At 53.8% G+C, this 23,011-nt stretch overlaps 1 protein-coding gene across 1 annotated transcript in view; it reads right to left on the bottom strand.

The window, feature by feature from the left end:
* The window catches only part of ADAM12 (ADAM metallopeptidase domain 12), a 319,392-nt gene that overhangs the window by 264,540 nt on the left and 31,841 nt on the right, over positions 1-23,011 (bottom strand). The window contains exon 2 of the mRNA XM_062215166.1: positions 9,090-9,187. Coding sequence (XP_062071150.1) covers positions 9,090-9,187 — 98 coding nt within the window. The remainder of the gene's footprint in view (positions 1-9,089; positions 9,188-23,011) is intronic.

Genomic DNA, 23,011 nt, shown 5'->3' with positions numbered 1-23,011 from the left:
CACACGGCGCCCGCGGCGCTTTCTCAACCTGCGTAGACGCTGCCCCCACAGAGGCAAAAACCCACGCTTACGACGGGAGTGGAGAATCTCAGACGCAACACCTGGGTCCTCCGGCGCTCAGCAAAGCCACCGGAAGCTGATTCTCAGTTCTCAGCTCCTCTTGGTGGGGAGAAATTAAATTTTCATTTCAATGAATTTCTCTCTTTAGGAAGGTAATTATAAAAAATGGTTGTAAAACATGGTTGCACACCACAGGACAGACATGCCTGGCGCTCACAGGGACACACACAGGAGAAAACACGCAGATAGTGTTAAGTCAGCAAAGAGAAAGTCTCTGGTGGACGCTCTCTGTACGTGACAGTGCAAGGCCAAGACTCCCTACAGCGCTGTATTGGGTTGTTGTTTTAACAGGAGTCTCCATACACACACTCTTGTGGTAAGCTTGGAAGGATTTTTCATCTTCAGACAATTATTTATTTATTATTTTCTACTTGAAAGGAAAAACAAGATTGGGAGTGGGGGTATGAGAGAGAGATGGAGAGGAAGGGGGGAGATAAAGAGGTTCCACCCTTTGTTTCTCCCCCAATGTCCACAGGCCAGGTTGAAGCTAGGAGCCAGCAACTCTATCCGGGTCTCCCACACGAGTGGCAGGGGCCCAAGGGCTTGGGTCATCCTCCGCTGCCTTCCCAGGTGCCTTAGTGGGGAGCTGGGTCAGAAGTGGAGCAGCCGGGACTCGAACCAGAGCTCTGGTGTGGGACGCAGGTGCCACAGCAGCAGCCTGCTTCTAGCTTTAAAGGAAAGGACAGGAAGGCTTTTGTTTCCCAAATCTGAATGCAGAATTTTGCTTGAACAAGAACCCGTTTATTCCCATGAGACTGTTCAGGGAGCAAGCACAAGCCCTCACTGGTTTCAGTGTTGCAACTTGAGAGAAATCCCAGGTGGACCCACCGGTGGCAGCATCCCCACCTCCACAGGACATGACAGGAGGAGGCCCAACATGGACACCACTGCAGCTGAGGGGGAAATAAGCTCTTTAGGACCACAATCCTTGCAAGAACAATGTGCTCTCTAAGCGAGCTCAGTCCCCCAGCTCTCTCTCCCAGTAAAAGATCTCAGATACAGAAATGTATCCAGGGAGGTCACAAACGCTGCTGGTAACAAGGGAAACCAGGGATGGATACAAACGGACTCCCTGTAGCATCTTTGCTTTTCTCAGTAAATCTAAAACTTCCCAATACAAGTTTTTTTTTTTTTTAAAGCACACATCTCTTATTATGCACTTATTTAAAATCCACTCTACGCTATGGACTTCCCAAGGGCAGGACTGGGAGCTGCTCGCCCTTCCATCCAAGACCCCTGAGCCCAGAGCTTGGCACAGCCTTGGACAGACAAACAAACCTCTGAAAACAGAACTCATCAAACTCCCTTTCTCCCAACACCAAGCAACCAAGTGTCCCGCGCGTTAGTCAAATATGCAAAGGGCCAAGAAAAATTATCTTTCACAGTTGTCCAGTGGATTCAGTGTTTTAAAAAACATGATTTAAAAAAAAATCCAAGTTTTTGATGAGTGTTAGAGGCTCGGGGGTGGGAACTGCAGGAAGAGGTGATTCAATAATAAAGATTTTTACAAATGATATCAAGGCTGTTGTCACAAGCAACAGGCTGGAGGTGAGAGTGGCTGCAAACCCAGTCCCCCCAGGGGCCGGGGCTGAAGCAAACACAATACCTTGGCTTACTCTCTCCGCTTTGTGCGGCGGCCAGAGAGGAAGAGAGAACAGGAAACGCGCTGGCAGGGAGCTGAGATGGAGCAGCCACATCTTGTTGAAGAAAGCCAGATCTCCCCGGGGAGGGCAAGACGGGCAGGGGGTGAGCCCCCGCGAGCACTCCCCACGTCTGTCTTCCGACCGGTGACCTCAGCCGTCTGGAGTGGGGATTTATGAACCAGCCCTGGGACCATGCACACAGGGAGGAAAGCCGAGGACTGCTCTGGGAAGCAGCAAAATGCTGTAGAAAGAATACCCAGGGGCTGGCACTGTGGCTCAGCGGGTTAAAGCCCTGGCCTGCAGTGCGGGCATCCCATGTGGGCACCAGTTCAAGTCCCAGCTGCTCCACTTCCAATCTAGCTCCCTGCTAATGCACCTGGGAAAGCAGAAGATGGGCCAAGTCCTTGGGCCCCCACACCCACGTGGGAGACCCGGAAGAAGCTCCTGGCCCCTGGTTTCAGAGAGGCCCAGCTCCGGCCATTGATGGCCACCTGGGGAGTGAACCAGGATGAAGACAGGACGCTGAACTTCTCACGTGCTCCCCTGCCCTCTGGGTGAGAGCACCCCCAAGGCCACTTTGGACAACAGCGTCCACCCTGCAGGTACAGGAGGAGCCAGTGAGGTGGCCTCCGTGGGACACCCAGCCCAGGCATGGCAACCTGTGGCCCTCAGCCCAAAGGTAGCACATGTCCTGCTTCCTGTGAGCCTGGTCTGGTGCCAGGTTCTCAGTGGTTTGGAGAAAGGAGAATATTCCATAACAATCAAAATCATAAAACATTCTCATTCCAATGGCCGTAAACGAAGCGAGCACTTGGCTTGGCGGTTGAGATGTCCATTTCCAACACGGAATACCTGGATGTGATCCCCAGCTCCAGCTGCACCAGGAGCACAGGCGCATGGTTGGCTGAGCGCTAGCCCCGTCCAAGCTCAAGGCAAAGCTCCCAGGAGCTGTGGGTTTCCTTACCTCTCTCACCTTTCCCACCAGTTTTCAACCAGGGGCAGTTCTGGCCCCCAGGGGACGTGTGACAGTATCTGGAGACATCTGCGGTAACTACGACTGGGAGGACATGGTACCTGCACGAGAAGATAAACATCCCCCATGGCACAAGACAGCCACTTGTCCTACACACACAACAGAGTCAGCGAAATGGCAACGGCCCGGAAGTCAAGAAACTGACACAGAGCAGGGAGGAGGCAGCGGATGTTGCCGAGAGCCAAACCCGCTGTTGCAGGCAGCAAAGTGGGCGCAACCAACCCCTGTGCACACGAGGAAAGGGGGCTCAGCAAGGGCCAGCGACCACCCCAACGTCACAGCGCGAGGGAGGCCCAGCAGGGTCTGAATCCGTCTCTGCGAGCCCCAGCCCCGCCACTGTCTTCCCAGTGCACGTAACAGCCATGAATTCACACACACAGGTGCGGGGCAGCCAGCTCTGGCTCTGCAGCTCCTCTGCCCAGAGGCTGGCCATGGCCCGGGCTCTCCAAGATGATCCCAGCCCCCTCCCCAAGTCTCTCTGTCCTCGGGCAGGACTTCACACTGCAACAGGCATGAGAGGCCGGGGATGGGAGCTGAGGCCTCCAGTAGCCTTCTGTGTGCTGGCACGGCCTCGTGGGAATGGCCAGGCTAGGGTGGGGCTGGGGCTCCAGCCGGTGGTACAATTGGGCAGTCGGGGGAAAACGTCCCGATTTGTGAGCCCCCATATGCTTCTTAGGACGAAGCTCAAAATCTTTAATTTTTTTTTTTTTTAATTAATGAGGAAATGCCACTGGCTGGCTTGTTCTAACGCAAGGCTAACCACTGAGCTTACCTGGCCAAGCACCAGCACCACCTGCAATTGTCAGGATGAGCCCTGAGAAAAGGAGAAACGCTGGGGACACCGGGTTGGCCACGCACCACCACCTGTTAGGGAGTGGCTCCTGCAGGTGAGGTGTTGGCAACCCAGAGTCAAAACCGCAGTGTGCCTCCAGGCTCCCGGGGCTCCCAGCGCTTCCCAAGGGCCCGCGCTGGCTGAAGGAGACAGCACCCAAAATGCTGCGGGAGCCCAGGGGGTCCACACGCTCTGCAGGAGGTGGGGGACGCTGAAGCTGACTCAGGTTGTGTCCTGTAGCAGTCACAGTCGGCTCTGCAGCAGTGGGTGCAAGCAGAGACAGGGCTGTGGATTTTAAGTCAACGACAGAGACATGACGAGACATGAAGACTGCCACACACACTTTGCCCATACCAAGGACCCAAAGTGTGGCAGCTCTGGGTGCTTAGTATCCCTGCGAGTCCCTGGCACAGGTGGACAGGAAATCACAGAGCTGAGTGACATCATTGAGAGCAGGTCCTTGGAAAAGTGGGCCTGGGGAGAAACTCACAGGAGGCTCGGGGGCCCCCAGCCAGGACTGGAATAGCAAGAGCTGAAAACTGATAAGAAACCAAGGAGAACTGGGTCCCAGGAGCCAACAGGAAGAGGGGAGCGGAGCCGAGATAAGAAAGAGAAAGAAGGGAAACCGCACACAGGCGGGGAGCGGGGAGGCCCCTCCGACCTTGGCGAGGGCCGTTCTGACGCAGGGCTGGCACGGGAAGGAGGAGGAGGAGCAGGACTCAGTTCTCTGAGCCGTGAGACAAAGCAAGTGGAAGTGCACGGGGCCGACGCGGCCGCTGCCCTTGTCCTCCGCCGCTGCTGGAGGTCTGAGACCCACGGTCTGTGCTACAAGCTTGGCTTTCATGTCCTCACCGGTTCGCCTTTTACTCTCCATTTCACCTCCTGTATCCATAATCTCATCCTCCCGTGGGAAGGCGGGAAATCCAAGGCCGAGCCCCCACGGAGGCCATCCCGCAGTCAGTCACGGGCTGAACCGTCTGCCCTGGGTCTGACCTGATGCTTTGCAAGACAAGAAACTGGAGATCGGGCCCCAAAGGCCATGCAACTGCTAACATCCCCTTGCTGAGGTGGAGCGTCTGTCTCCAAGGCGTGCGTGTGGACGCTGCTCCATCGCGTCCCACAGTGCCCAGGAGGGACAGGAAGCAGACAGCTTGTTCTTGACAAGGACAAGCAGGGCACAGAGGCTGCCAGGTCCCCGCCTGCCCCAGGCCCCACATCCTCCTGGACCTCCACTCTTGCAGCTTGTGGGTGGCAGCGATGGCTTGGTTCTCGACTGTTGAAGATCCCATTTGGAGAAGCCTCAAACTCAGATGAGACACAGAGAAACTTTTGTCCAAATCAGCTCGACCGAGCTGACTGCACACCGATGTTTCTACGCGTTTTTCTCAACTGTGTGTGCTCTTTAAAATCACCTGGCGGCATCTTTAGAAGGGAAGATGGCTCCGCCTTCCCCCAACCAATGAAATCTTCCCTAACCCTGGGCACTGGACACCAGGCACTGTGACAGGTTTCCTGTAAACGCTGATATGCAGCCAGACTGGGAGCAGTGTGCACGCCGGGAGCCATGGACGCCCTGAGAACCAAAAGGAGCAGGCAGCAGCCCCTCCCACCAATGCAGCCAGGGCTCATCCCTCGGTTTCTCACCCGATGGCAGGAATAGCCCCACTGAGTCTCCCTTCATTGTTGGCCCACCTCCCACCACTGCCCACAAGCAGGATCTGAGCTGCCCCCCTCTCCCAGGAAGTTGCTCCAGCCCCCTTCTCACCCTCCTTCTTTCCACCCCGAACTCCTGTGCAGGGCCAACTCTCACTCCCAGCCCCAGGCTCAGAGCCCCAGGGCACCCACCCCTTCGCGTCCTACCCCATCTGGGCCCTGCTGACCTCTGCACGCACAACCCTCTCCCTCCTCTGTTCCAGCCTTGGGCTCACTGTCCCTTGTGCTGGATGCTCGTCCCCACGTCTCTGCACGGCTGGCTCACCTGTCATGTCATCCAGCACAGATGTCACCTCCCCAGAGAGACCTTTCCTGACCATGCGTGGGGCAGAGATTGGCCCCAGGAGCAAGCACCAAATCTGGCTCATCGTAGGCGTGGAATGAACGTTTGGGAAGCAGTGGGGAAGCCCCGGGGAACCGTCCCTGCTCTTTTAGCCCTAAATGCTCCTGGGGAGGCGATGGGCTCAGCCTGCAGACTGCACGCGTGGCCTCCTCTGATCAGCAGAGTGGGTGATGGCAGGGGAGGGTGGGGACGGGTGCAGTGCACACCTGTGGCCCGTGGGGTGTTGAGTGACAGTGGCCACACCTTTCTCGCCTCGCTGGGAGGAGGTGGCCTCCAGGCTGTGGACAGAGATTCACCACTGAAACTCGGGCACAACCATGAGCACCAGATCTGAGGGCCAACTCCGGCACCAGATCTGAGGCCAACTCCGGCACCAGATCTGAGGGCCAACTCCGGCAAACCGCCCGGAGGGCAAACAGAGGCTCCCGCCCTGCAGTTCCAGGCCCTGGCCCTGGGTTCTAGCGGCATTCCTGATGCAGACAGAAGCGGCGTGGAGAACATGCCTGTTTCCTAAGGAACAAGGGAGCCCCTCTCAGGAAGGCTGCGCGTGGACCCTCTGGGGAAGATCGACTGAAAACTGAGCCCGACGGTTTGGCCAGGAAAGGAGGAGCCGCCCTCGGCCGCGTTCTGGACACTAAGGTCCATGTTCTACGGGTCAATGTTCTCTCTGCAGGAGCAGAAGGACCCCTGTGGGAAATCTGGAACCTACTGCTCCCGAGCCATGCATGTCTGTCCACCTGTTGTCTGTGTCCGTCCCATCTCTGTGCCCCAGCCACACCCGCTCCTCCTTGCCCCTTGCACTTCGAAGGCCTGCTCTTCAGTACCTAAAATGGTTAAAACTTAAAAAGGTTAAAGGCTGTCACTCTGTCCCCCTCTGTGGAGGGCCTTCCCGTTAACCCATCCGAACACGGCCTCCGTGTGCGTCCCCAGGGACACGGGCTGGTGAACACGGAGCACTCCTGGATTCCCTGCCCTTCCGTCCTCCTCACTGGGATGTAAGTTGCAGGAGGCAGGAAGCCCCTCGGCCCTCCTCCACTGCCGGACGCCTGGCACCTGGCGGTCACAGGTGCTCGGTTAGAAGCCGGCCACGAAGCAGCAGGGGTAAGGCAGCCGTGTGAAAGCCCGCAGTCTGAGCTGTAACAGGCACCGTCATGTGCACACGTATTCATTAAAGTGACCGTGCTCTGTCCACCTGAAGACACACGGTGTGGATCTGGTTTCAGACTAAAATCTTACCTGTTACTGACAGAGAGACACACATATGTACACCATCGGCTGGAGCGCACATCTGCTCCACAGAGAATCCCAGCAAACATCCACGTGCACCCTTCCTTGGCAGTTACCCAACAAACACGAGGACGTGCTGTAATTACGCAGTTCCGAAGCAGAAGCCACGGGCTCTGCCCTGGGCCGGGCCCCATGGCGGCACTGTTCCCAACTCACCCGGGCCACGTTCCCCTAAACGCCGAGGACTGGAGTCAGTTTAGCACAGCAGGTACCACCCACAGTTCTCACCCTGGAGGGAGAATCCCAAAGGAGCCGGGACATGTACAAGAGAACAGGGGTTTTTCCTTGTTTTCCACCAAAACAGTGCCCGTGACCCACAGCCACCACGGGGAGCCTGTCCAGTGGGGGTGTCCTGTCCCCTCCAGCATTCCTGGTGGCACCTGCAGGATGCGGGGGGGGGGGGGGGTGGTAGCTGGAGGGCAGAGACCAGCACGTGCCCGGCCTGCTCTGCACCCCGAGCAAGCCCATAGCCCTCGGCCACGTGTTGCTCCGAGTCTCCCCCAGCCAGGATTGCAAGCTCAGTGCTAGAACACGAAGGTTGCGTTTAATAAACTACATTTTAGGTTGAATGTGTCAACATGGGACTTTAGTATTGCATGTGGGGACACACTTATACTAAAAGAGAAGAAATCGTCATTTATCTGAAACCCACATCCAGCCGGGCATTCTTGCTTGCATTCACCACACTGGCAGCTCTACCCTCAGGGGAGTTCCCTCAGTGGCTCCCAGCTCCGAACTGTCCCACAGTTTTACATTATTAGTACGTATAATTTTTTTTTTTTTTTTTGACAGGCAGAGTGGACAGTGAGAGAGAGAGACAGAGAGAAAGGTCTTCCTTTTTGCCGTTGGTTCACCCTCTAATGGCCGCCGCGGCTGGCACACTGCGGCTGGCGCACCGCGCTGATCCGATGGCAGGAGCCAGGTGCTTCTCCTGGTCTCCCATGAATCCGGTGCCCCGACCGGGACTAGAACCCGGTGTGCCGGCGCCGCAAGGCGGAGGATTAGCTTAGTGAGCCGCGGCGCTGGCCTGTACGTATAATTTTTTAAGTAGTCATTTTCTTTGTACAATGGTTCACTCCTCTTGTTCTGTATCTATCATGTTGAGTCTAATTTTGAGGATTGATGACATAATGAAATTTTCTTTAATATCTTGAGTTTTTCCTCAAATAGGACGATGCTTGACTTGTACGTTATATATTCAGTTTACAGCAGGCTTTGTGAGGCCGAAACGTCTTAAAAAGCGCAGCTTTGACGTTTGGTTCCTTTCCTCAAACCACCAACCTTTCCGAGGGCTCAGTTCCAAACTCCAACTCTCCAGAAAATAATTTAATGATGTAAATCAGTGCATCACTGCTCACATAAAGGTGGCCCACTGCCACCCCCCCCGAAAGCTACAAAGGATTTTCATAATCTCAACTGATCTTTAAAAAAACCTGTTTTATATTACAAAAAAAATCTAAAAATAGTTCTACATAGCACAGGGACAAATCCATCATCCGATCTCTCCGAAGAGCTCATGTTTCTATAGATTTTATCACTTTCCAACTGTTCCTACAAGTTCTGAAATTTAAGAAGTCCTGTCAATTTTGGCAGATAAAACTCACCAAAATATTAAATTTACTACCAGAATTTCAAGTACTTTATGTTATGCTTTTACATCGTAGCAGGCTCAGATCAAATGTGTCAAAGTTTAGACTGTGTTAAAACGCATTACAGATATTTCCTTTAAGTTGCATAAATGTTTCTACCAATAGGCAATCCAAAAAACCAAAATGTTGCTTACACAGACATAAACATAGGCAAACACCCATCACTCAGAAAAACGGAACGTGGAAGTGTTGGTGTGTCTGGAAGAACTCGTGTATCTGGAAGTGTAATCCCTGGTATTTGTGTGAAAATTAATTTTCAACAGACACAGAGAGCGCCAGCCCAAGCCTCGGAACAGTCACCTTCGAGTCAGCTCACATCAAGCAAGAGAGCTCATTCTCCAAGGTAAAGGTAGCACTGCAGTGGGTGAGGTCAGAATCGGATCCGAGAACTGCACCACAGTTAATGCAATTTTCAACGTTCAGCAGCCTCAAAGCGGCGGAAACAAACAAACAAGCAAACAACCCTGACCTGCGTGTGGACGCTCTCTGCTGGGATCCAGCGGTCTCTGCTCCAAAGGGAGGCGCTGACGACTTCGGGGGCCGCTCCCTGCTCCCCTGAGCTCACCCCTGCAAGAAAAGGAAACCAGCCCATTTGTCGCTCGGCTCAGCAAGAGTTTGGCATCAGAGGCTTTTACGCAAATGGCACAGTGAAAATATTTGAAAGCTGAATGAGCCCAGAGAAGCACTATAATCCCTTAAATCACTGTAAGTGTTAAACGCATGAATTCTCCGTCAATCTAGCTGTTAAAACTGTGTAGCTTAAAGAAAACAAAAGTTAATTTTTTTTTCCTCCAGGCCCAGTGACACGTGCTGGGTTATTATCATGGTCAAGGTACATAATTCACTCCCTGAAGCAACAAAAATGTACAAGCAGTGACTTTTTAAGTGATGAATTAATGCCTTCCTTAAGATCAGCTCTCTATAAAAAGTCTCGAGGCTTTAGCTGTATTAAAGTCTAAATCCATTACTTAAGTCCCAGGGAATCTGTTAAACACAATGCCAATTCTCCTCTCTGTACTTACAAAGTCTAATTTTATATGCTTCAGTAAGTGATTCTATAGACAAAATTAATTTGCCAGTTCAGACCGACTAGACTGGTTTATGTAAAAAAAAAAAAAAAGTCGCTCAATAAACGATTACACGGTCTCGTTTCTCGGGCTGCCGTGGAACCGGTGAACGCGCCGTCGCGGTCCAGCCCAAATGGAAAGTACAGCACTCTCTCCTCTGCAGGGTGTGCCGCTTTTTCACGAGCACCCCACTCCTCTGGCCTGGCTCTCCGGGGCGGCCACGGCCCACCCCTCGTGGGTAAGGGAAGGGACACGTTCCCGCGCATTACTCCCATTTCTTCAGCCAGGACTCCTATTTTCAGACCTGAGTCATAGCGGCACAGTGTTGAGTTACTAAAGACTTCACATGCCCGGTGCACAAACGGTGCTGAAATTTTAACCCCAGACATTTTATAATTCCCCCAACACTCTTAAATCCACGCCGGCTTATCATTCTCCGTGTGGACGCCTGCACTTATGTTCAGGTGACTAAAGGCCTAGGACCAGAGTACCGACCGTTCTCAAACTGGTGATCACAGGGCACCGAAAGCCCCACAGAACCGGGATGGACGGGAAGCTGGGAGAGTGGCCCACGGCAGAGAGGCGGGCCGGGAGAAGGTGAGGACATGGAGCCAAGCTGGGTATGGCCGTGGGCGCTTCTCAGGAGCAGGGTGGACCAGGTCTTCAGGGATGAAGGCCCTGGCTGCAGGTGGCGACCTCCGTGGACACCTGCGGAGGACTGCCCAGAGCGGGAGGGACCGGGCCATCTGGATGCCCAGAGTGGGAGGGACCGGGCCACCTGGATGCCGGGAGCAGGAGGGACCGGGCCATCTGGATGCCCGGAGCGGGAGGGACCGGGCCACCTGGATGCCCGGAGCGGGAGGGACCGGGCCACCTGGATGCCCGGAGCGGGAGGGACCGGGCCACCTGGATGCCCGGAGCGGGAGGGACCGGGCCACCTGGATGCCCGGAGCGGGAGGGACCGGGCCACCTGGATGCCCGGAGCGGGAGGGACCGGGCCACCTGGATGCCCGGAGCGGGAGGGACCGGGCCACCTGGATGCCCGGAGCGGGAGGGACCGGGCCACCTGGATGCCCGGAGCGGGAGGGACCGGGCCACCTGGATGCCCGGAGCGGGAGGGACTGGGCCACCTGGATGCCGGGAGCGGGAGGGACCGGGCCACCTGGATGCCGGGAGCGGGAGGGACCGGGCCACCTGGATGCCGGGAGCGGGAGGGACCGGGCCATCTGGATGCCCGGAGCGGGAGGGACTGGGCCATCTGGAGGCCGGGAGCAGGAGGGACCGGGCCATCTGGAGGCGGGCGGCAGCAGTCCTTCAGGGCAGGCAGCCACCAGTGACATGGAAGTCCTGAGTCAGCGAACCTCCTCCCTGGGCTGCACTCCTGCCTTTGTGGAAAGGGCTTGGGGGCGGAGCAACTGGAGCACCTTCCCCACTCTGCGTGGTGACCGACTCTCTGCTGACTCCCTGCTGCACCCCTGAGCCGCCTGCGCTGTGCTGCCCTACACCTGATGCGCCCATTCCAGTTCTTTCTGCTTCAGGCCGGCCCCTCCGAACGCCACCTGGAGCCAACCGCCTATGCTTGCACTGCTGGGACCTTCACCCCATAAGCCCAGCTCTGCCCCTCGGCTCTCTGGGCGCCGTGCGTCTGAGGGCAGGGTGTAGGTAAAGCCGCCACGGTGACTTGCATTCCTGCCCTGGGAGAGAAATGTCCCAAGGAATGCGGCCTTTCCCAGAGCAGCCTGTGCTAGGAAGCCGGGACCACAGGACACCATGACTTTCCTATACGTCAAAGGTGATTTAACTGTTTGAAGATTTAATTTATTTATTTGAAAGGCAGAGTTACAGAAAGAGAGAGAAAGGTCTTCCATCTGCTGGTTCACTCCACAAATGGCCACAATGGCCAGAGCTGGGCTGATCTGAAACCAGGAGCCAGGAGCTTCTTCCAGGTCTCCCATGTGGGTGCAGGGGCCCAAGGACTTGGGCCATCTTCCACTGCTTTCCCAGGCCAAAGCAGAGAGCTGGATCGGAAGAGGAGCAGCCAGGACTCGAACTAGTGCCCATATGGATGCTGGCGCCACAGGCAGAGGCTTAACCTGCTACATCACAGCACCAGCTCCACAATTTCAAAATTTAAAAATCTTAACAAAATCAGGCTGACAGAGGAGTGGCTGGGAAGAGCACTTTGAGGGACAGGGGGTGAGGAGAACGAAGCTGAGCCCTGAGGGCGAGAACCGCAGACCCCTGCCCAGCTGTGGGAGGGAGGAGCAGCCGGGTCCAAGGGTCCAACGGAGTTGTTCTCATAGCTTCAACAAGGCCTGGGCCTCCTGCTCAGGACCCGTGAGATTCACATTTGGAATTTACAGAAACAGAGTGGGTTCTGATCCACTTAAACAGCTCCTGCAGAGCCAGCCTGGAGACGGCAATTACTGAACTTCTGAGCTGGCTGGCTTGTCATTTGAATTGGATTAAGGCAGCTGCGAAATACCAGCAATTATGGAGTGCAAACGGGAGACCCATCCCAATTTCCCCTACACCACCGGAAACTGCTCCACGTGCCAAGAGTCCCCGTGGCCGGCCTTGTCATCTTCGAAAAGTCAGGTGAAGTGACCAGCACGTGACGGCAGGCCCTTGGCAATCCCCTCCCCGCAGACAAACCAGCTGAATTATAAGCTGTTCCCGGCCAGTCGCAAGCTCCCAGCACAAGTGAATGGTTGAACTGAGCAGTGCACTGTGCGGCCGCCTGTCCAATGAGATTGGGGGGGGGGGGGGCTCTAAGACCAGGGCCCTGTGTCGCCTGCCACAGCCCCAGCAAGGGTGGGGACAGGGTGACCTCAATGGCAGGCCCCAAAGGTTTCTGTGCAGGCCACAGATACTAGGAGGCAGAGGTCGAGCAGCTGTCTGTCTCAGGAGGGAGAGAGTGCGCGACATCCCAGCTTCTAGGGGAACCACTGGGCGTGCCAGACTATCTACCGGGCTGCCCTGGCAGGCTCCACGCCCTGATCTGGGGGCCCCACGGAGGCTCAGCCCGGGGCTGCCCACACCCCACAGACAGAACATCCTCCATCCGTGGGGCTGCTGCGACCCAGGCTCTCGGGCAGGGAAGGACGCGGCTGTTTAGTTTTCCGCAGGCGAAACCTTCCCGCCACCGAACGCCTCCCTTTTCACCCACATACCCCAGCATCTCAAGCCAAAAGAAGGCCTTCGTGGCTTTCCAGTTCTCCAAGAGACATTATTTCTAAAACGTCCCAGGAGAATGGAGAGGCGGGCCGTGCCAGCACTTGCAGAACGTTGTGCAACCTTTTTAAGAACTTGAGTAACTGCGCTATTTGCTGAGTACAGATTTTATTATCTATGTGCACGGCTAATGAAGCCATCTCTCAGCTTTTTAATTGGTTGCACAATATCCCCCCAGCAGCATCTGTAGTCAGAGACCTCTTCTTATGAGCTTTGCTTATGTATTTATACACTGGTATTTCTTTTAGATGATGCAAATAAAAATTTTATTTGTGCTGCACGGATAGACAGAATAAATTACACACAGCTGTGACATATCAGAGGGCACTTTATGGAGTGATCTTGTTGACAAATCATAAAAGCAGATCCTGCACGATGCATACATTCAGAGATATGACCTTATAAAACACACAGTGTGCATGCATTTTGTTTTTCATAATATATATTTGGACATCAACGAAACTCAGTTACCTAAATAAGAAATGTGGATAACTAGTCTTGGGGAGGCACTTCCAGTGTTTGCTATTGGGTAACCTGACCCACAGCTTGCTGCTGACCTAATGGCCGGTTTGGGTCAGCTCACACTGGAAGACACAGTAGGGATTTCAATTTCTAACACCGTTACCTCTGTGCCATTCCCTCTGCCTTCCCACGGGATCTGTGCGTTCCCTTTGCTTGCTTCGTCTTCTGGGTTTGCCATCTTCAGCCCTGACAAAGGCTGGTTAAGAAGCAAGCTGCAGGCCCAGTTCCTCAGGCCAGAATCTTTGCAGCAATGGCTTTTAAGATGACAGAAAAGCCGGCAAAGACGACATCCCCTCCCCCAACAAAGCGACTGCAGATCCTCCCCGACGTGAGTCACCCAGGGCCCGGCTGCCTGCGTGCGTCCTGCCCCGTTCTTGCCCTGGCCCACACTACTCTGGCCAGCTCACGAAGGGCAGTGCTAGGGGAGAGGACCAGGTTCACATCACCCTGACGCCCACTCCCCAGTCGAGGACTGATGGCTCTGCTCTGCACACCCCTCCAAGAGCTAAGGACTCGGCAATCAATCTGAGCTGGCAAAATCAGGACTGCAATAAATATTCTTTTGAAAATCTGACGGGAGCAAAATCTGAGCTGCAAAGGCCTCAGAAATGCATCTTTTTTATTGGTCCCAAACATCCAAGACCTAAAGAAAACTTTCGTGAGCTAAGCGACTCTTTGTTTCCTGGCCATAGGATGGTGATGCTCTTCTAACCACAGAAGACTTGCTTGGCCCAGCGTCACAGCTTCCATCTTAAGGAACAACGCCGTTCTCTCCTCTCAGCTGCACTCTCTCTCCGTGGACAATGGTGATATCATTTTAAAACCACAGAGCTCAAGAATCCTCAACAGAACCAGTGGCAAACGTTAACTTGAGAAGAGTAGTTGCACAGTGGAGAGGACTTTCACATCGTTCTGCAGCCCCACGAGCAGAATCCCCATCAACTGTGGTGAGGCAGGGGCTGGCGCACACCCTGAACACGAAGGGCTGTGAGTGACACTTTATATCTGGGGGCTTCTTCCCTGAGCCCAAATCCCCAAAGACGTGGTGCATCCTGAAACTGTCAAAGCTCTCAAAAGCCAGGATGATCCAACACAAGAGCCCTAGGACACGTGACAGCTACACGTACCGTGGGGTCCTGGATGGGACTGGGGGCCCGATAATGCTCACCAGGAGAGGACCAAAGAACAAGGGATGAGAGTAAACTGAATTGCAAATATTACGCCCAAGCCACTTCATTGATAACAGCCACAGTAAGGTAAGACGTCTCAGGAGCAGTGGTGCTGGAATGCAGCGCACAGTCAGCCCTCTGTGGTTTTGGGTTCTACAGACGCAACTAACTGCTGATCAAAAACATCTGAAAAATGTGTCTGTCCCATAGAGACCTCTGCTGCCATCCAGCCCTACACAATTCCACAATTCCCCAGAGCCCACGTGATGCCCAGAGTAAGCATTCTAAGTAACCTAGAGATGACTGCACACACAGGAGGATGTGTCGAGGATCTATGAAGACCCTACACTGTTGTACACGAGGCGCTTGAGTAGCCAAGGTGTCTGGGACCAGGCTGGTGTCGTGGCACAGCAGGTTAAGCCACTGCCTGCAATGCCAGATCCCCTACAGGAGCGCCAGTTCGAGTCCAGGCTGCTCCGTTTCTGATCCAGCTCCCTGCTACTGCACCCAGGAAAGCAGTGGGGGATGGCCCAGGTGCTTGGACCCTGGGACCCCCGTGAGAGATCCAGATGGAGCTCCTGGCTCCTGGCTTCCGCCTTGCCCAGTCCTGGCTGTTGTGGCCATGTGGGGACTGAACCAACAGATGGAAGATCTCCTTCTCCTTGCCTGGTCTCTGTCACTCTGCCTTTCCAATAAATAAACTTAAGTCTTAAAAAACAAGAACAAGATTTCTGGGGCTAAGCTCCTCCAGAGGCTGAGGAACAACCACACCTGAAAGTTCTCCGGACGGCCTGGGACCACCTACTCCAGCCTCCAAGCTGCTCCCTCAATTTAAACAAAACCTAAAAACTAAGTCTATTAATTATCATTGTCCAAATGTCATGGGAATGTTGTGAGGATAATCATCCTTCCCTGGACCTCCCCAGTGTCAAAGAGATTCAGAGATGCTGGCTCTCACTCGGAACTCCAACCATTAGCAGACTGGGGTGCTCGCCCTGCACCTCCCTCCCAACACTGCGACTTGGTCAGATGAAGGAAAAAGAGGGGCCAGCGCTCTGGAGTAGTGGGTAAAGCCTACATCTGCAGTGCCAGCATCCCATATGAGCGCCTGTTCGAGTCCTGGCTGCTCCACTTCCGATCCAGTTCTCTGCTATGGCCTGGGAAAGCAGTAGAAGATGGCCCAAGTCCTTGGGCCCCTGCACCCATGTGGGAGACCCGGAAGAGGCTCCTGGCTCCTGGCTTCGGATTGGCCCAGCTCCAGCCATTGCAGCCAACTGGGGAGTGAACCAGCGGATGGAAGACCTCTCTCTCTCTGCCTCTCCTTCTCTCTATATATAATTCTGACTTTCAAATAAATAAATCTTTAAAAAAAAAGAAAAAGAAGAGGCAGTATTTGCAGTCCAGCTAAAAGCATAAAGTAGTTTAGGTGTCCTAGACTATAAAAAAGGCAGAAGTGTAAGAAAATAGTTGATCCTTAAGCCATTGAGAAGTCTTTCTCCTCCGGAACATTCAAGAGAACACAGAAACAAGCTAAGACAAAAGCTTGGACGTGCTTGTGGGATTGGCTGCGAGGCTCTAGAACAGGGGAAAAGGGAAATGGAGATGCACCGCTCGGTTTGCAGAGGGGACACTGAGTGACCACCACATAGACGCAGTGATAACCCGGTGTGGAAGCAGAGCCTAGAGTGTCTAAGACCACAGCCAGCCATGCCGGCAGGCTAACCCTGGGACGGGGGACGGGGGAGCAGTCGCCGTACTCTGAGTCACAAGGCGAGATCGCACCCACCCCTACTGTGCATGGCCTGGGGCAGAGTGACCCACAGGCCCTGACACTCAGAGCCCGTGAGAGCCAGGCAAGGCCAGGACCAGTGTCCACAGTGGTCACCAAGGGGCTCCGCTGAGGCCACGGACACAAAAGTCACCATGGATGCCTTTTAGTTCAGTTTCTCTGCTTTTGCTTTTTTTTGTTTGTTTGTTTTTAAATAAGTGTTTGGAAAGAAAGATACCAAAACACTCTTGTTGGTTTTCTTTGAACACTGGGGCTATGATTCATTATGTTTTACTTCTTTATGTCTGTATTTCTGATTTTTCTATAACCAGCACATAATGCTTTTAGGATGGAAAACAATGAACTCCAAGACAAATCAATCATCTGGACTCCTGACTACAAACCCACAGTCTCCTGGCACCACAGCTATGCAGCCCTGGGCTTGCTAACGGCAAAGCCCATTTGGAAATAAAAGCAATCAAGTACCCCGGAACAACTGCAATTTTGAGAAGATGTTTTATATGACATCTTGAAATTCAAACGTAGCTAGTTATAATTTCCATAAGTGTTCCAAGTGAACTCACACCCAGCACAATTCGTCTCCCACACACGAACCACCTGTCGGCCCACAGTGCCTCCGTCTGTAAGGGGCAGAGCAGTCGACGGCACTCACTCTTTGTTTCTACCCCTTCGCGGGTTAAGGGAAGCTAATACAAACCCCATACCACAACCCGGGGGGCTCAACCTCAGCCACAGAGCCCAACGGGTTCTTCCCCACATTGTCCAACAACAAATGGCAAGTCCAAGCCCTCTGCATGGGCTTCTTTATTTCCAGGAATATAGAGAACAGAATTTGTGGATTTCACAGATACAATTCTAAGAAAATAGCTTCTCTCTTGTAGGGACGACATGCTGGTAGCACTTTAGGGGAGGTGGGCGGGAGGGGTGGGGGTTGTCAGAATTCTTTCAAATTTACTTTTCAAGAGATAATTGGGAGGGAAAATAGAATTTAAAAAATGGACATTAACAGCAGAAGAGCAAGAATGGAACGTAGTTTATTCGATTCAGTCTGGTAACTGTACTAACTGCCGCTGAACAACAATGAGAAATGACCCATTAGGCGCCCACAGGAAGCCCCGGCACCTCTGAAGAGCCCTCACACACCCGCCATGCCACCTGCCACTGCCTTCCACCAAAACACACACCCGCCGCAGCAGGCTCTCCAGCAGTCTCCCGGGACTCAGCTCTTGGCCATCTTCTCCTCGGCCCTTGCTGTTCCCCAGAGACCTCATTAATTTTTAAGCCAATGGTGCCTGAATCAATATTTTCCCACTGGCCATCTCCCCCAAGTTCAATCCATATATAAGATCTACTAGACATGTTAATTTTCAAAATCGGTCACCATGACCACCTCAAATGCACCACGTGTAAAACCCCAAGGATTCCATCTCCATCTTCTAGCCGAAGAGCACAATATTTCCTATCGTTCACTCCGTACCGACACCACTCAAGCTTTAAGGAAGCAGCTTGGCTGGGCGACTTCCTCAACACAGTTCCCTTCTCATCACCCAGAGTCCACAACTCCAGCAAGTGTTTGGTGTTTTGCTCACTTTTGGTTCCTAAGACCTCATTTTGTTGTTGTTGTTTTATATGTTTTTGACAGGCAGAGTGGATAGTGAGAGAAAGAGAGACAGAGAGAAAGGTCTTCCTTTACCATTGGTTCACCCTCCCATGGCCGCTGCGGCCGGCGCACTGCGCTGATCCAAAGCCAGGAGCCAGGTGCTTCTCCTGGTCTCCCATGGGGTGCAGGGCCCAAGGACCTTGGCCATCCTCCACTGCCTTCCCAGGCCACAGCAGAGAGCTGGACTGGAAGAGGAGCAACAGGGACAGAATCCGGCACCCTGACCGCGACTAGAACCCGGTGTGCCAGCGCTGCTAGGCGGAGGATTAGCCTAGTGAGCCTCACAGTTCCCTTCTCATCACCCAGAGTCTGCAACTCCAGCAGGTGTTTGGTGTTTTGCTCACTTTGGGTTCCTACAACCTCTTCTTACTAATGGAACACTTGCAGATACCCTCATCAGCTGCAGGCTCTGACAGCTGACAGGAGCAGATGGAGAGCAGGGTCTCCCATCATGAGACCACGAACGTGAACGCCCCGAGGCAGCAGGAAGGTGCTCAGGGTGGCTCTGACGGGCGAGGGATGGGCTGCAGAGAGGAGACAGCCGATGTCCAAGGCAGCTTGGATTTTACTGGAGTGCAGCGGGAAGCCATCAAGGGTTTGCAATCTGGGCAAGTCTGATCTGCATCAGAAAACCTCTCTGCCTAAGAATGGATTGTCTACAGCCTGGAGGGGAACGGATACACGAGAATTACTAACAGGGCAAAAATGCAGCGTTGATCACAGACGACCAACAATGCCAAACATCAGCTGAGCACCTGTTTTACAGCCAGCGCCACTCGAATCTTCCACAAGTTTCACTGTTTGCAGCCAGCAGCAGCCCTAGGATGCTTCTCCCCAGTTAAGAGGTGATGTCACGCACAGCCATGAAGTCACTCACCCGGGGTCGGGGTCTCACAATAGTGAAGCCAGGAAGCCAATCCACATGGCCAGCTGAGGGGTCTGTGCTCCCAACCCCTCTACTCACTAGCTGGGAAATGCTCAGAAGAAAACTCGAAGTCCTTCCCGAATCATACAAGTCCGGGGACCGCATCTCCCGCAGGTGTCAAGCACCCACTCTGCCGAGACCACACTGCCCCCTTCACGCACACAGCGAGGTCCAACCCCGGAGCCTTTGCTGGTCCTGCTGCCCAGGAGACTGCTCTCCAGCCTTTGCACGCCCCCAGATCTGACGACTCACGTCTCAGCTCGAACGCCCTCTCTCAGGAAGGCTGCTCCGCGCACAGCCCCCACCTGGCTCCAGCCCATCACCCTGCCTCAGCCCTTCCGTCCACAGCTTTCTCCACTCTCCACCTGCAGGCTCCGTCTCCATTACCCCACTCCCAAAGATGGCAGAGGTACAGGCAGGGGCCCTGCCTGTCAAACTCACTGCCGCATCTTTGTGTGCAGCCCAGTGTCTATTCAACACGTTTTTAGGAAAGTTTCCCCAGCCTTGTGCGAGGAGACGACAGGGGCCAGGGGCTACGCTGGGCTCTCATCTTGGACGCCCTGACAGGTGATTGATTTGTAGCCACTCGGTGGCGTCTGACCCCTGCAGGTTGATGCGCAGAACCAAGTCCACGTGAGCCTTATTTATACACCAGAATTCCAATTTACTTATTTTTAATGAGAAGGAGCTGCCAAGTCAGCCGGAGTCCTCATCTAAAACATTGTGCTCATTATCTACCCAGCAGGGAGGCCTCCTTGAGAAGCCAAATTAAGATGGGAACAGGGAACCGAGGGGCCGTAATAGACACTGTCATCACCCAGCCTGTTCTTCACTCCCCTGTGGAGGCCGCACCGCAGCCGTGCCAGCGAGGGCCCAGGCTGCCACTTCCGCTCTGAAGTTCATTTTTGATGGCCTAGGCCCGTTCTTGCAGGCCGGCTCTCAGCTGCTCATGAACTGCTGGTGCAGGGGATTCCCTCACCACCATCCAGAACACCGCTTTCACCAGGAAAGTGCACTGCGAGTGCTGACGCACAGACCTGAGTGCCCACGTGTTCTGGGGGCGAAATTCAAAAAGGCAAACGGCCCGACCACAGAGGCCTTTCTTTCTGCCTTCTCCACCTGCTGGGCCTCTCCTGGGACGGGCACTGGGGGACCAAGCAAGACAGGGCACAAGGCGGGACTCCAAGCAGGGTGAGGGCGAGGGTGACTACACCCAGGAGCACCTTGTCAGTTCTGATGACCCAGGGAGAGGGTGCTGTCTGGATGCAGGTGCTGCCGCGACTGTTACAACTTTTAGTTTTCTGGCTGTTGGCATCAATCATGGAATCATGGGAAATCCTAATTTAGTCAGACGGGGCAATCAAAACTACTGCAGCAGGGGACTAGTGTTCTGAGTTCAGAGACGTTTTAATTCTGGTCAGCGCAACACCTACTTATTAGGCGTGAATGTTGACTGGGGAACATTATTAGAGATCCGCTTGTTTTCAGTTTTTACAATTGCACAGCGTGCTTCACTGTCTTTAAATCCTGGCTTTGTCCCACAGAGAAAGCCGAAACAGAACTTCAGTTTTTCTTTTCTTTTTTTTTTTTTTTTAATTATTTACTTGACAGAGTTAGACAGTGAGAGAGAGAGACAGAGAGAAAGGTCTCCCTTCCGTTGATTCACCCCCCAGATGGCTGCTATGGCCGGCGCACTGCGCCAATCCGAAGCCAGGAGCAGGTACTTATTCTGGTCTCCCATGGGGTGCAGGGCCCAAGCACTTGGGCCATCCTCCATTGCACTCCCTGGCCACAGCAGAGAGCTGGCCTGGAAGAGGGGCAACCGGGACAGACTCTGGCGCCCCAACTGGGACTAGAACCCGGTGTGCCGGCGCCGCGGCTCACTAGGCTAATCCTCCACCTGCGGCGCCGGCCAACGTGAACTTGTTTTTAAGTCCATTCCCACGTTGGGCAGCACCCTTGAATGTACTCATGTCGACTGCCCATTCCTAACTGCTCTGTCTTCTTCCTGATTCATGGATATGACGTTTTCTGAGTTAGGACATTAAACAGAACCATTTCCAAAACAACACACAAGAAACTTTGCTGGATTAGAGTCCCCACTCAAGGGAGGAGGCTGGGAGGAGGCTCCTCTTGTGCTGCTGGGGGGAGTGAGCGGGGCCTGGCATCGCAGGTTTCCTCGCAGGCAGGCACAGCTTCGAGCTCTGCCTCTCCCGGAGGTGGGACCTGTTTGATGGACACAACAAGGCCTGCGGTGCTCAACCCAGGAGTAGCAGGAAAACTAAAGGTGATGACAACAAGGGCGAGCACCACAGCATAGCGGGCTAAGCCACTGCTCGTGACGCTGGCATCCGATACCGGGGGGCTGGCTGGAATCCCAGCTGCTCCACCTCCCTGCTGACGCACCTGAGAAAGTAGCAGAAGATGGTGCACGTACGTGGGTACCTGCCACTCACAGGGGAGATGTGAAGGGAGTTCCTGGCAGATGGAAGATTCTCTCTCTCTCTCTCTCTCAACTTTGCCTTCCAAATAAATACATGAATAAATATTTTTTTAAAAGTGTGACTGCCGAAATCCTTTGTCCTAAGACCCGGGACGTGGTAGGATTCAGTGAGAAGTTCCCACCACAGAATGGAGAAAGGAAAGAAGCATTTTCTGAGCACCCGCTGCCCGCATCCTCACTGCCCTGGAGGAGACCCTTGGATCCTGGACTCAGGGAGCTGAGAGATTACTGAAGAAAACTTGAAAACCAGATTTTAGATGAGATGGTCCATCCAAGAAGTCTTCACAAGAGAGGGGCCAATTGCCCGAGGCTGGGAAGAGGCACAGCTCGGGTTCTCGTGTGAGTGGGGGTGGTGCAGGGCAAGGAACCTGTCTCACGTGCAGCAGCAGATCGAAGGGCACTTATGAGAGGGGCCCCTTGCATCCCTGCTCAGCCCACACAACACGGGAGCAGGCGGCCACGGGAGCTCTGAGGAACCCGATCCACGCCAGGAGCAAGCGGGCAAGGAACGGAGTCTGCAGCAGTGAGGCAGGCAGCCGGTGTCTGGTCTGCAGGTCAAGATGCCCACATCCCCCACCAGAGCCTGGGTTTCAGAGCTGGCACTGCCCCCAACTCCACCTCCTGCTGACTTCCGCCCTGGGTGCCTCCGACCCCCAAGGAAGACCTGGCCAACCCTGGCTATTGCAGGCATTTAAGGAGTGAACCAGCAGACAGGAAATCTCTCTCTCCGTCTCTCTCTCTCTCCCCCTCCCTCCCTCCCTCCCTCCCTCTCTTCCTCTCTAATAAAATAAAATAGGAGCAGGCTGATGTGACCTATGCTTGCGTCCATGCTGCATTCACAGTGTAGACCGGTGTCCCCATGACTGTGCCACATGGACCTCCACACTCACCAAGCTTCGGCACTGAGGAATTTTCTTTGACAGTCACTGTTTACAAGTGCAAACAATAAATTAGGATCCAGAAGAGTCGCCAGATTTAGCAAACAAAAATAGAATCCTTCCACTGAATCTGAATTTCCGATAAAAATTGAATAACATTTTAGCCTAAGTGCACCCACGCAGTATTGGGGTGCACACCAAGAAGACATTCGCTTGTTGGTCTGAAATCAAGATTTAACAGGGAGTCCTCGGCTGCATCTGGAAAATCTAGGTCCAGACTGCCCTGGATTGCTCACAGGCCCACAAAGCCAAAAAAAAAAAAAAAAAAAAAAAAAAAAAAAAAAGTCAATAAATTCTTAGGACAATGTTCTACTTTCAAGATTTGAAGTTACCACGAGAATGCCTTAAACTTAATTATTCTAGATCAGTTCAGAACGTACAACGATATTTTCAATGGCACAGAATGTGAGAGCAAACAGCCCACCGACATATGCGGAAGCCAGTGGGGAACACACCTCTTAGCAACAGGATCCTCTTAATCTCCCAGCTTCTCCATCCCACTGCGGGGAGACAGCGGCTGTGTGTTCCGTTCAGGGCTCACTTCCATCTGTCACCGAAGCACATGTCTGGCACGCACTGAAAGC

Source organism: Lepus europaeus, chromosome 17, assembly GCF_033115175.1.
Source record: "Lepus europaeus isolate LE1 chromosome 17, mLepTim1.pri, whole genome shotgun sequence".
NCBI lineage: Eukaryota > Metazoa > Chordata > Mammalia > Lagomorpha > Leporidae > Lepus > Lepus europaeus.
This window is presented reverse-complemented; position numbering and strand designations above follow the sequence as displayed.